The sequence below is a fragment of the Podarcis filfolensis genome (genome assembly GCF_964270895.1).
Source record: "Podarcis filfolensis genome assembly, chromosome: 10".
In the NCBI taxonomy this organism is placed as follows: domain Eukaryota; kingdom Metazoa; phylum Chordata; class Lepidosauria; order Squamata; family Lacertidae; genus Podarcis; species Podarcis filfolensis.
Window position 1 is genome coordinate 2,230,356 of NC_139612.1, and position 13,998 is coordinate 2,244,353.

General features: G+C 45.6%; 1 protein-coding gene across 9 annotated transcripts in view; it reads right to left on the minus strand.

The window, feature by feature from the left end:
* The window catches only part of FRMD4A (FERM domain containing 4A), a 426,455-nt gene that overhangs the window by 103,765 nt on the left and 308,692 nt on the right, over positions 1 to 13,998 (minus strand). For all 9 annotated transcript variants that reach the window (XM_083574960.1, XM_083574962.1, XM_083574966.1 and 6 more), the window contains one exon: positions 5,331 to 5,415. In XM_083574960.1, coding sequence (XP_083431086.1) covers positions 5,331 to 5,415 — 85 coding nt within the window. The remainder of the gene's footprint in view (positions 1 to 5,330; positions 5,416 to 13,998) is intronic.

Consider the following 13,998-nt stretch of genomic DNA (forward strand, 5'->3'; position numbering starts at 1 on the left):
GAGAGGGAACACCACAACCAAGCCACGGAAATACTCGATTCAAGATGGCGAGGGCGCCAGGTGGAGTACTTGGTAGCTTGGGAGGGAGAACCCGAGTCAGAAAACACGTGGGTCCCCGCGGAGGCTATCAATGATGGGTATCTTATGGAGGAGTTCCACAGCCTGTTCCCAGATAAGCCTAAACCACTAGCGAGATTCTGGGAGGAGCAATTTGGAACCACAGATGATGGATTTTGTGGGTTTTCCTGCCTCCGAAGAGGAGGGAGGAGAGGCGTCAGAGGAAGAGGAATCGGACTGGGAGGGCCACCCCGTGGGAAGAGATCGGAGCGGGTGGGAAGCGGAGTTTGAATCCTCAGAGGATGGTGACAGCTCCTTCCGGGGATTCCCCGCATCGTCGGCCGAGGAAAGGGACGAAGTTGGGTCAAAATGTCGGGCCGGGGGTGGAGGGGGTCCTGGGGGGGAGGTGGATGTCAGGGAACTGACATCGGAGCCAGAAGTGGAGGCAAGGCTCCCAAGCGATGCCGGAGAAGGGCCCAGCAGGGAGAGAGGGAACTCATCAGCTGGGGAAGGAAATCAGCGTAACACCAGGGATAAAGGGGGGCGGATGGGGGAATCGGAGAGGGGGCTCCAGGACTCTTCGCCGGAGACCAGCGGGGAGAGCACAGGTCCTCCGCTACCCACACCCACCCTGCGCAGAAGACTTCTGCGCAGGGAAAGTAGGCGTAGACTTGGCGTCAAAGAACTTCTTTGTTGGAAGAAGTTCAAGAAACGCCCACTGACGGATTCTGCTAGCGACTGAAACAGCCACAAAGTGAAGGGCTGTCCAGCCAGGAAAAGGTTTAACCCTGGTGTTACGCTGATTTCCTAGCCAGGAGTGGCGGCAACTTACGCATGAGCAACCCCATATAACCATTACAGATACCAAACTGGGAGGGGTAGCTAATGCCACAGTAGGCAGAATTCAGAATTCAAAATAACCTTAACAGACTGGAGAACTGGGCCCAAGCTAACAAAATGAATTTCAATAGGGACAAATGTAAGGTTTGCACTTAGACAGGTAGAACCAGATGCACAAATATAAGTTGGGGGGCACCTGGCTTAGTAGCAGTACATGTGAAAAGGATCTAGGTGGACCACAAGCTTAACACGAGTTAGTGTGATGCAGCAGCAAAAAAAAAGCTAATACTATTCTAGGTTGCATCAACATAAGTATAGTGTCCAGATCAAGGGAAGTAATATTACCACTCTATTCTGCCTTGGTCAGACCCCACCTGGAATACTGTGTCCAATTCTGGGACCACAATTTAAGAAGGATGTTGACATGCTGGAACACGTGCAGAGGAGGGCGACCACAATGATCCAGGGTCTGGAAATCAAGCCTTATGAGGAATGGCCAAAGGAGCTGGGTATGTTTAGCTGGGAAAAGAGGAGACTGAGAGGAAATATGATAGTCACCTTCAAGTATCTCAAGGGCTGTCACATGGAAGAGGGAGGGTAGGACACGAACCCATGGCTTCAAGTTACAAGAAGGAAGACTCAGAGTAAACGTCAGGAAGAACTTTCTGACAGCAGGAGCTGTTGGACAGTGGAACCTCAGGAGGTTGTGGAGTCTCCTTCCTCGGAGGCATTTAAGCAGAGCTTGGATGGCCATCTCTCTTGGATACTTTAGTTGAGATTCCTGCATTGAGGGGTTGGAATAGATGACCCTTGGGATCCCTTCCAACTCTACAATTCTATCATTCTATGAAGGGGCACTATGCACATTTACTATGGTCCCGTTTCTGCATGATCAGCTGCATGAATTTTTCTGCCTGTGTTGGATTACCACATCCAAAATCTTTAGCAAAAGACCATGACTGAATGTGAATGGGGTTTCACTTTGTGCTTAAGTGTAACATAAACTGCTAGTAATTTCAGTATTATATCTAGCAGAAGCCTTGAAAGCAAAGTCACATAAATATGAGGTGAATATGTATAATGGCAATGAAAATAATAATTTAATAATCTAGATCTATACATATTTATAAGGGTGGGGGAAAGCTTTAGAGGGTTCACACCACACATTATCTCAGTAATTCACAATAGGACACGGGAAGATATTATTATTATCCTGAGATGGAGTCCCAGGTATGAAAGGGAGTTTGTATCAAAAATCAAATTTGTACCAGAGACTACAATACTCCCCCCTCCTCCTGGATTTCTTTGTCTTTGAGTAGCCACCGGATTGTTATTTGTGGTGCTAGAAAGCCTAACAGTTCAGACAGATAAGAGAAAAGGCCCTGTTATTAATTTGCACTGCAGGCAGAGCTAATGAGTGCAGTACAAGGCAGCCCATTCACAAACACCTTGGGAGACAGAAAATCCGATAGTTCCCACAGTATAGCCATGGCATTGAGTAAACTGCCCATTCCCCTTCCCCAAGGCATGCTGGGGGGCTGTGTGACAAAGCAAGGAATCAGATTCAGAAGGGCCTCACCTCCTGCTGAGATTTACCTACAAAGCCATCTTTTCTCAGAAACGTCTTTGTGATGGACGTTGCAAACAACTTACCTGAGCAGCATCTATAAGTATCAATCAAATGGAAATGGGAAGGACTCTGGGCCTTGACTTCATAAAACCACTGCTCTACAGCAAGGAGAAGTTTGAAGAGGCCCCCAAATGGATTTATTTAAATGGACAAAGACCTTTACCTGTGAGCGGCCATTTGGCTGTGAGTGTGGTGCCATTTGGAGAGGTTGGAAGAGATGTGTGGGTGCTTCCTCCCTGCGTTAAAAACCAGGTCTGTGTTGTACCCAAGAGTCACTTCTTTTAAACGTCAGGGCCTAACTAGACAATACATGAAATGCATGAACACATTTAATGTACCTTTTTTAATTTTAAAAAGGGAAAACAGCCACAGGGATACTGATCAGGATCACTATTGCTTCCACTGTTCTGTGCTGGTCAGATCACATCTGGAGTGCTCTCTTCAGCTTTGGGCAGCAGTTTTTTGGAAGGACATAAACTAACTGGAACACATCCAGAGGAGAAATATTTCTGGATGGTTTGGCATCTGGAGACCAAGGTGGCAGCTGTTTTATAGGCCGGATTCAATGGCATATCTGCAAATTCAAGCCGTGTAATTAAAGTGGATTTGGACTCCTCAGCAACCAACCCACCCCCTCCCCAGTTTGAACTTTCGACAGTAAGCAAAGTGATGGAAATGTGGACTGGAAAGGCTCGACACAACATCACATAAGCAAATAAATCAGCATGAACGCTCAATAAACTGGCCATCTGGAAGCGACCCAAGTCTGTTGAGGAACGGCTGAAAGAACTGGGAATGTCAGCCTGAAGAAGAGACAGGAGAAGGTGGGGCAGGATATCAGTTTTTAAGCTGCCATGCAAAGATGGAGCAGAAGATACTCTCCACTTCTCCAGAGGGCAAGCATGGAAACAATGGGTGGAAATGGCAGAGAAACAGATTTTGACTAAACATTCAGAAAAACTGTGTAACGATATGAGCTGCTTGACAGTGAAAGAGACTGCCCCAGAAAGGATAGACTCTCCTTCACCGGAGGCATGGTAGCAGAGGCTGACTGACCACCGGTCAGAGGTGCTGCAGTTGCATCCTGCACTGCAGATCCTACACTGAGCAGAGGGATGGACTAGATGAGCCCCAAGATCCCTCCCAAATTATGCCACTCTATGATTCCACTCCCACCCCGTGAAGGTGCTGTTCCCCGCTCCCTTTTCTTTCATTGAAAATTCTAACACACAAACATTAGGAAACAACAGATGCAGGCACAGGTTCAAGCACACAGCTTGCCATACAAAATCAGTGGCAACACCAATCCTCCCAAAGACAGTAATATACCTCAAAAACCAAGAGGGACTGCGGTAGCTCAGTCAGTAGAGCAGGAGATGCTTAATCTCAGGGTCATGGGATAAAAGATTCCTGCATTGCAGGGGGTTGGACTAGATGACCCCCGTGGTCCCTCCCAACTCTACATTTCTATGACTTTACCAAGAGGTACGTTCAATTCATGCCATAAAGAGCCACGTGACTGTTGTCAAATGATGACTACAGAATCATGCAAAACTTGGGGGGTGGTATGAATGGCTCGTCTCATGCTAGAAACAGAACTCCCATCTCAGCTCAAACAATATGCTTTTTGGTGGAGTGAGTTCACATGTCCGCCTAGCAGTTAAGCAGAAGGAAGAAATGAGACCCTGCACATGCCATGTGTGAAGCAGCCCTGGGTGTCTGCAGAAGACCTTTCTGCTTCTGCAGCTTCCCTCCCCCTCTGCGTATTTGTTTTGTCTCACAGCACAAAGCAGCTGTGCGCCCTTAGCCTAGGGTATTCCAGCTTCAAGCCAGGGAGCCTGGTCATCTGTCAAAACTTTGCACAATGTTCTGCACTTGGGACTGTTTTGTTTTATCCAAGTAACCAGCAACAACAGTCCAGTGGCTTTTTCCTTTTCCTTTTCAAACATCCATAAGGCCAAGAACTTGGCCAGAAACCGTTTCATCAGCATTGCATGTAACCATTTTTGTTCTGGTGCATATGGCAAGGTTTCAAGAAACTCGCACGCCTCCCAGTAAACATCTGGGAACGACTGCCCAGTTCTCACACGCAACTCAGAGGCAAGGGTGCCCTCTTCTGATGGATGCCTTCAAAGGAATTCTAACAACTCACAACAGTGCTAAATCCCTCATTTAGCAACCATCTTGACATCCCACTTCAAACAAACAAAAGAGATTTATTCACACTCAGAAAACTGGAGATCTTGAAAGTATGGAGTCCAGACGTCTGCACTGCTGAGAGTACATATCTTCCTGAACCAACAGAATTGTTTCTTACAGATTAGCTCATATGATCAAGAATATGACTGCCATCTGGCAATCCAAGGAGATGGTGTTTTCTCCTTACCTAGAAAACAATACTTCTCCAAATTAGAAGTGGTTTGTTACTATGATTGTTAGCTTAGGGAGAGGCAGCATCCCTCAGAGTTAACAGATGTCTGAGAGGCAGGTGTTTATAATTATAATATAATATAAAATAGAATAGAATAGAATAGAATAGAATAGAATAATAATTTATTATCTATACCCTGCCCATCAGGCTGGGTCTCCCCAACCACTCTGGGAGGCTCCCACAGGTAAAGGCAGGCAGGCAGGCAGGCAGATATATATATATATATATATATATATATATATATATATATAGGCAGAGAATCAGGCAGAGAATCACAGATAGCCTAAGGAGGTACAAACTGGCAGTGCTTATTTTTAAAGAAAGGTTGAATTACAATGGCAGTGACATGAAGAAAAAGTGTCAAGGCCTTACCTTGTAAATACAGGACTTGGCATTCAAGAAAAACAACTCAATGGTAGCATTATCCTTTAGATAGGATATGCTTTCAATGTAGAACCTAGAAATGAAATGGAGAAGTCATATAAACACAGGAAAGAAATTGCAGCCACTGAATAAATAGGACCCTGTACAATTTTTTTATTATGTGAAAAAATGTGCTCAGAGGAGCCTTGGGGGCTGAGAGAGAGGAATTCTCCTTTTTCTGTTTTAGTTTTAGAGATTGTGTTATGACTCTTGGAAAGATTTGTGTGCCTCTTAAGACATGATCATTCAGAAATGCTGCATGTGTAAATCCCAGCCAATAGGAAAGGCATTAATGCTTGTTTTATTTCACAGGTTGATTTATAGCTCTATAAATATTTTTGGCTGGGATGGTTTTCTTTTTCCTCTGTCCTTGACAATTGTGCTGCTTTGCTTCTTAAGAAATGGTTTCATCCTAGCTTGGGAGTAACGGATTTTGAAATGGCCTTTTTTGCTGGGGGGGGCAATGAAGGGGAGAAGTGACCCCTGAATATAGATTTAAAATGAAAACAGCTGGAAGTCTGTACCTGGAGTGCTGAATCTGTGGAATTCCACAACATCATGGGAATGCTGCACAGAAACAAATGCTGCTCACATGAACCTGTACGTAGCTCTGGGAAAGAGCTAGTGCAGTGAGGTGGCTGTGAGCCTTGGGTATGAAACAGCCATGTCAAAATCTCACCTCTGACCTAGGGAGGGGGAGCAATGTGGTTCAGGTTGCATTTTAATGCAAACCTATCTAATCTGCACCTCCTGAAACAAATACGTCAAACAAAACAGCTATCCTTCAAAAGTCACCTTTCTCTGAATTTTGTGATGCAGTTCTTCAACCAAAAAATGGGAACCAAAATGCATGTATTAGAGCAACGTGCATATAAATGAAAATAACATGGGGAAATGCATTTTATTAGAGAAAATGGCTTGCAAAAATGTATTCAACAAATTTCCACACAAAAATGTGTACATTAGAAGAAATGAATGCTAACATGATGGTGAATTTTCATGAGGGTTCTTTTTTTTAAAAAAACTGCAAATTGAAGAAGAAATATGGTGAGCTGAACTTCCGACCAGAAAAACAAGAAACTGAAATGAACAGATCTGCCTGCCCATACTCTCCCATGAACTGGCTAGCTATCACCTGCATCTTGGGAATATTCTATATCAGTGGCTCCCAATTAGGGGTCTGGGGACCCCTGGGGGTCCACAGAACTCACCCATGGGGCCTGTGGCCCCATCCCATGCCTCCCCCCCAACTATTATTTTGTCATTTTTGCATGGTAATATCATAAATTTTATGGTCTGTTTTAGCACTGTGCGGTTTTTCAGTATATGTAGCAATATATTGTTCCTCTCGTGAGGGAGAGCAGGGCAGCTGAATTCAAGGCATTGCCAATATTGCACGATGATCTCAGCCGATAATGCTGCTGGTCTGAGCTGCCTTCCCTCACGCGGAGAGAGAACAGGGCAGCTGAACTTCAAGGCACCTGGCGCTACCTTCCGCTGGCACGGAGGCAGCGCAGCCTTTATCAGTCCGCAGGAAAGCAGCAGCCATAGAGAACGTGCCTCTTCACTAGCTGCTGCTACTGCTGGCTGCAGCCCCCATCCCCATCCCCTCCCACTCAAACCAGGCGGTGGAGGGTTTCTGCCTCCCCCCCTTCACCCACCCACCTGATCTCTGGGCGGTTCCTTCCCTCATCTCCACACCTGACCTCCAGTTTCAAACATCATGATATATTGGAATATTGTGAGGATTAACTGCTGATTTATCACAATGTTGAAAACGAGATGTTGCTCAGCCCTAGTCTGTTTTCTGGTATACCTAAAATCCTTTGCTTATTAGGGGCTACCCCACATTTTGTTCAAAAAATTGCTTTGCAGATAACCACCATAGAGTTATCAACATTTTCAAAAGTAAGGGGGGCCGTGGCTCGGCTTTTGAAAAATAGGGGATCCTCAGTAATTAGCTAATTGGGAACCACTGATCTATATAGATGCTCTACAAAAATGTCAAGGATTGCCATGGTTGTGGCAAACAGTAGTTGATGGTGGCGATTCATTAAACTTTCTAGTCATTTGTTACACAAAAAGTCTCGAAGCAACTTACAACACATTTAAAACATAAGCGCAAGTGAAATATGTTATAATAGAAACACGTTTGAAATACCATATTTTTCTGTGTATTAGACAAGGTTTTTTGACTCAAAAATCATGTCAAAAAACTTGGGTCGTCCTATACACGGAAAGAGGTGGGGGGGGGGGGAAAGCTGTGCACCGCCATGCCGCTGCAGGAGGCATGCGTTCTAGGGAGTGTTTCCTGCAGTGGCGTGGAGGGGAAGCCGCCAGCCAGCTGGTTGGTGCCCGTGCTCTAGGGAGCTTTCCCGCCTGCAGCTTCCCCCCCCCCAAAAAAGCTCAGCAACTTTGGGCCATCTTCCCTCATTTTCTTTAAATTTAGTCCCCCAAAATAGGGGGCATCTTATACATGGAAAAATACGGCACTTGATATACAAGACAGTATAGGAGCCAACTCCTAGGGGCTGTGGTCCCTTCGCCCCCCCTAAATATTTGAGGAGGCCAGCCCCCCCCTAAGTTGATGAACATTGCCATTCAAATGGTGTGCATGAGTATGACTTGTGATCGATTATGCCGGATGCGGCTTACCTGTCCCCATATTTTATTCAAGTTGGCACCCCTGCAAGATGGTAAGGCACAAAAAGGACCCCACCTTGTCCCAACCCACAACTATGCCTTCATCTGATAGTTTTTGTAAATGCTCCCACCACATCTAGCAGGTGTTATTTATTTTTTTGCTTTGACTTGTATTCCGCTTTTAAGCCAAGGTTTGTTAACAACAGAATCTAGTGCAAACCACCTGCAGATGGTCATTATTTTGCAGGAAGGATTCAAGTGCATACTGGGAAATTTATGTTTGCACCATTAAAGTGGATTAAAGGGCTGTGTTGCCCAAGCACAACAAATCCACTTTCAAAAGGAATTGGGGCAATGCTACAGCATAGATTTAAAGCATATCCAACACACATTTAATGCACATAACTTCCTCTGAAGAATCATAGGAACCGTAGTTTGTTAAGGGTGCTGGGAACTGTAGCTTTGTGAAGTGAAAAAGACTCTGCCCCAGGATTCTTTGCAGGAAGCCATGTACTTTCAATAGGGATTAGATGTGTTTTCATACTTTTTGCAGTTTGGAAACAGATGAAGAAATGAGTTGAAAAGTGTGGGATGAATGAATTACTAACAGTATAAAGGTATAAACAGCCTTCAAGCAAATCAGGACAATTTTTTTATATAACCAACCCACCCTGCAAACAAAGGAAAAAAATTGCTCAATAAAGACCAATATGGTTTAACCTGCTGCATAAGCTTTGTGCAAGCAAATCAGGATGACTGCTCAATAAGTACGTCTGGAGGGGTTCATAGTAAAACAAAATATGGAAATAACAGAAAACTTGCAGTGATTTTTCTCAGCATACCTCCTAATCTTTCTCATGGATTCTTAGACATACTAGACCACTTATTCTTTTTACAGAGCTGCTTAGGGTCACCAGATCACAACCCAAATAAGTCTCCAACCCCCTTATAGGCATCGTGTTGCCAGCTTCTCCCACACTGTTCCCTCCTTGGTCCCAGCACCAATCCAGCCCCTTTCCCCACCTGCTAAAGCAAAGAGAACTCTCCCTCTGCTAACCCACAGCAGGCAAGGTGCCGGGGAAGAAGCCACAGCCCTGGTCCCAGCCTCCTCCATAACTGCAGGACAGCAGTCAGGGAAGCAAAAGACTCCCTGAGCACAACGTGTGCCTTTTCTTCCGCATGAGAAGTAGGTTATTCACACACAAACACACACACATGCATGCACCTACCTGACAGAAACGAGAGCTCTGTTGCATAGGGGCCTGAGCACAAGTGATGAAGCGCTTAGTTCAGATTTCACCTGGGAGGCCATCCTACCAAGGAGCCCCAGGAAAGCCTTTCCTTGGCTCCCTCTTGCTTCGGTGTGGTGCAGATTATGCTGCTCTGCCTTCTAAGCCTATGGCAGTGCATGGTGAGAAGCCCAGCAGCTCTCCCTGGACTTCAGAGCTGGATGTGAGAATTACATTAACAACGGCTGTGCATTTCAACCTCTCATTGGAATGTTTCAAATATGCTTCTTACAAACTAGATATCAGCTTAAAAAGAAAAGGAAGGAAGGGGTGCAGATTTGTCCAGTGGCACCTGACCCTGCTTACAGGTGTGAGCTGAAAAAAGACGGCGCTCCTGTGGGACACCAGAGGGCAGCATTGCATTTCTTAAACCTACAGTGGAAGCCGGGCTGATGCTCTGAGCAATTCATACAAGACGCTCAGATAAAAAAAGGAGGAAACTCGAAGAAGCACAGGGCTTTTTTTCAGCCAGAACTCAGTACTGGCACCTTTCAGGTAGGCGCCATTGCCATTCTAAGAGAACGAGGGAGGCATTCGTGGTGAGTTCTGGCACCTTTTCCCCTAGAAAAACACCACTAAACAAGCATATATCCCCCTGTAGTGAAGAGCTCCACATGATATTTAGGACCTACAAAGAAAACCTCATTCTCCAAATATCTGCAGTGCACATTGTATGTTGGGAAGTTCTTCCAAAATGTGTGTCAATATTAAAACAACAGCAACAACCAAGGGAAAGAATTTTCTTCATTTAAAAGGGGCTGGAGCCTTCTAGAGGATCTTTGTGGAAAAGTCTTCTATTGTTTGCTTAGAAAACTGGAAGTTTCATTTATTCACTGTGAATTTATAGCTGGAGATGTAAGAACTTTAGAGATGTAGCAGTAGTACAATGGTTTTCTATTTTGCCTGGCAAGAGTTAATAGTTACCTAGGCATTAGCATAAATAGTATTTCCATAAGCTCAGTAATGTGACCCCTTTTCATGGAAGTGCTAACTTCTGTTAGTGAAATTTTATAGTATGACAACTTTGTTTTCAGGAAAGGCATTGAAAACATGAATTTCAGCACCTCCCCAGTTTCAAATTTTCCATCCCCACCACAGACATTCATTTTCACCATCTGCGCATGTCAGAAACTTACACTAAAAGCACTGGAAATACATCTGAACCTTGTTACGCTTGTTGGTGTAAGGTCTTCTGAGAAAGCATCTCTCAGTTCTGAGACCAGAAGCCTGCTCAACATAAGGCACTCAGTTAATCACTAACAGCTTTGGGTTTTTCATTGCATCCTGTGTTCTCTGCCACATCTACAGTCAAAGGTATTAGTCACGGCATTCGAGATTGTAAAGACTAAGGCAATCTATATTAATTTCCAAGCAGCCTAAACAGAACAGAAAGAGCTATTCCTTCAGTTGTGACACACGAGAAAAGTAAAGGCTGAAACAGAAGGCAATTTCCTGAGAACAGTATCCCTGCTGGCATTTTGACAGAGAAGTTGCCTTGCTAAATAAGATGGCCTTCACTGCGGAATTCCCAGTTCTCGCTTACACTCTCTTTGCCTGCATCTCCTTCCATCCCTAAATGAGCGCTTCCCTAATCCCTTCCCTGGAATCCTCTTTCAGCTCTTCCTTCTGGGCCAAAGGTCTCAGCTCAGCCCAGGCTTGCACTGGACTACTTTGCCAGTGACTCTTCTGTGGATCCTGGAGGCAGGATCCCTTAAGCAATTCCTTCTTTGCAAATTCTGATATGAACTGCCCTGAACCTGCCTCCTCAGCTAACATGGAGATCACAAGGCAGTTATCTTGGGTGTGTGTTTGTGTGTGGGTGTGTTGTACTTCCCTGAATTTTGCAGCATAGTTTGGAAGTTGAACGGACTTCTGGAATGGATTCTGTTCGACTTCCAATGTATGACTGTACCGTTTGTGCTGCCAAGATCATATATAAGACCAGTTCTTTTGATAATACATACACAAACATGCATTTTATTTAGAAATGTGTACTTTGAGAGGAAAAATGCATTTGAATATAGCTTTCCTTGTGATTTTTTTAAAAAAACACATTTTTTTATTGAAAAACATTTATAAACTACTGGAAAATATTTTAAAATCTGTAAGATTAATATGGAAATGGGACAGAACAGACTCAGGTGAGGAACAGAACTTTAGAAATTGACTCAGGTGAGGAACAGCCTGATCTAGTTCTCCCTCCCTGGAGATAGCTTGAAAACTGGGCTATCCTAACTTGGGTTGCGGGACGCGGGTGGCGCTGTGGGTAAAACCTCAGCGCCTAGGGCTTGCCGATTGCATGGTCGGCGGTTCGAATCCCCGCGGCGGGGTGAGCTCCCGTCGTTCGGTCCCAGCTCCTGCCCACCTAGCAGTTCGAAAGCACTCCTAAGTGCAAGTAGATAAATAGGTACCGCTTTATAGCGGGAAGGTAAACGGCGTTTCCGTGTGCTGCGCTGGTGCTGGCTCGCCAGAGCAGCTTCGTCACACTGGCCACGTGACCCGGAAGTGTCTGCGGACAGCACTGGCCCCCGGCCTCTTAAGTGAGATGGGCGCACAACCCTAGAGTCAGACACGACTGGCCCGTACGGGCAGGGGTACCTTTACCTTTTTAACTTGGGTTGCAGGAGCTGAACATAGAAGCCCCCACAATTGCTACGCCCCACTATCACAATAAAGATTGTGTACATTATATAGACAGCAGGCCCAGTGGATAAAACCTATCTGCCATTTCATTCACATATGCTGCTGCTGGACAAAATGCAAAGAGCTTGTGCCGGGGGGGGGGGGGGCGCTGAAAAAGAAAGAAAGAGTCAAACAGCCCCATTGCTGATCTGTTAAGTAGTCAGCTGGAAAGGAATAAGAAAAGCAACAGAGGCCTCCCCCTCTGAGAGCAGGACTCTCTCTATTGATTTTCACATCTAGTGTATCCGTCTTCAAAGGCCAAGGAGAGTGGGATCCCTCCAGGCTCCGTCCCATTCTCATTTTATTCCAGAACACCAGCAATCAGAACTAATGATGGGCAATTTAGCTTTGGTATGCACATCTCTCGCCAGCTTGCATCTCGTCTTCTCTCTCTCTGTGTGTGATTTCCTATTCCAAAGCTGAACACAACCCTACTAAAGGGAGAGGGGGATTTTCACTCCCAAGCAGGTGCGCAGCCTGGGAGTCATTTTGGACTCACAGCTGTCCATGAAAATGCATGTTAATTCTGCGTCTAGGGCAGCTGTCTACCAGCTCCACCTGCCTGCTCACTGTCTTGCCAGAGTGGTGCATGCTCTGGTTATCTCCCGCTTGGACTACTGCAGTGTGCTCTGTGTGGGGCTACCTTTGAAGGTGACTCAGAAACTACAAGTAATCCAGAATGCGACAGCTAGACTGGTGACTGGGAGTGGCTGCCGGGACCATATAACACTGGTCCTGAAAGGCCTCCCTTGGCTCCCAGACATTTCCAAGCACAATTCAAAGTGTTGGTGGTGACCTTTAAAGCCCTAAACGGCCTCAGCCCAAGATACCTGAAGGAGCGTCTCCACTCTGAGGTCCAGCGCCAAGGGCCTTCTGGCAGTTCCCTCCCTGCAAGAAGTGAAGCTACAGGGAAGCAGGCAGAGGGCCTTCTTGGTAGTCATGCCCACCCTGTGGAACGCCCTCCCATCAGATGTCAAGGAAATAAAGAACTATCTGACTTATAGAAGACATCTGAGGGCAGCCCTGTTTAGGGAAGTTTTTAATGTTTTATGTTTTATGTTTTACTGTGTTTGGTGTTTTAATTTGCTAGAAGCCTCCAAGAATGTGTGGGACAACCCAGTCAGATGAACAGTACAGTAATAATAATAGTAATAGTAATAATAATAGCTTTTCCCAGGGAATTTTACTGCTGAATCGGAGAAAACAGCAATCTGTGGAAAAACCTGATTGCCATTTGCTCCAATTCAGTGACAAAACACTCAGAGAAAGTGCTGGGACAAAAAACCAAACCTGCTTGGACATGGCATTTTAAAGCCCAGACCTGTGCCTAGAAAGTCAGTGCGAAAGGAAGTCTGGATGAGTCCTAAGATGAGAAAAAAGTCTCCTGTAATCGAGCTACATGATAATAGGGCCTAGGTCACTATGCTCCTCCCACACCCTGCCATTCCTGTTTCTGGAGATACCTGCATATCTTCTGGAGTTAGCAGCATACCTAGCATACCTAGCTATAGTGCCTAGTTGCAGAAGTGAGGGCTGGAAATGCAGACAGAACCTCCTTATCTGAATTACGCTGGCTAAATATTTGCTTTGGACTCTGAGCTTTGTTGTTATTATTTGTAATAGGTGTGGAACCATTTCGTTACAATGCAGTCCATGTTACCCAGAAGTGTTCTCACTTGTTCCGCTGAAGGTTTTAATGATTCCCTCCTCCCGGACTTCTATGTGCAACTTTTGTCGGTGATTACCAGATCAAGTGGGACGCGGGTGGCGCTGTGGGTAAAACCTCAGTGCCTAGGACTTGCTGATCATATGGTCGGCGGTTCGAATCCCCGCCAGATGCAGCTTCGTCACGCTGGCCACGTGACCCGGAAGTGTCTGCAGACAGCGCTGGCTCCCGGCCTCTTAAGCGAGATGAGCACGCAACCCTAGAGTCAGACCCGTACGGGCAGGGGTACCTTTACCTTTTTACCAGATCAAGTATAGAGGCTGTTTCTAACAAAGAG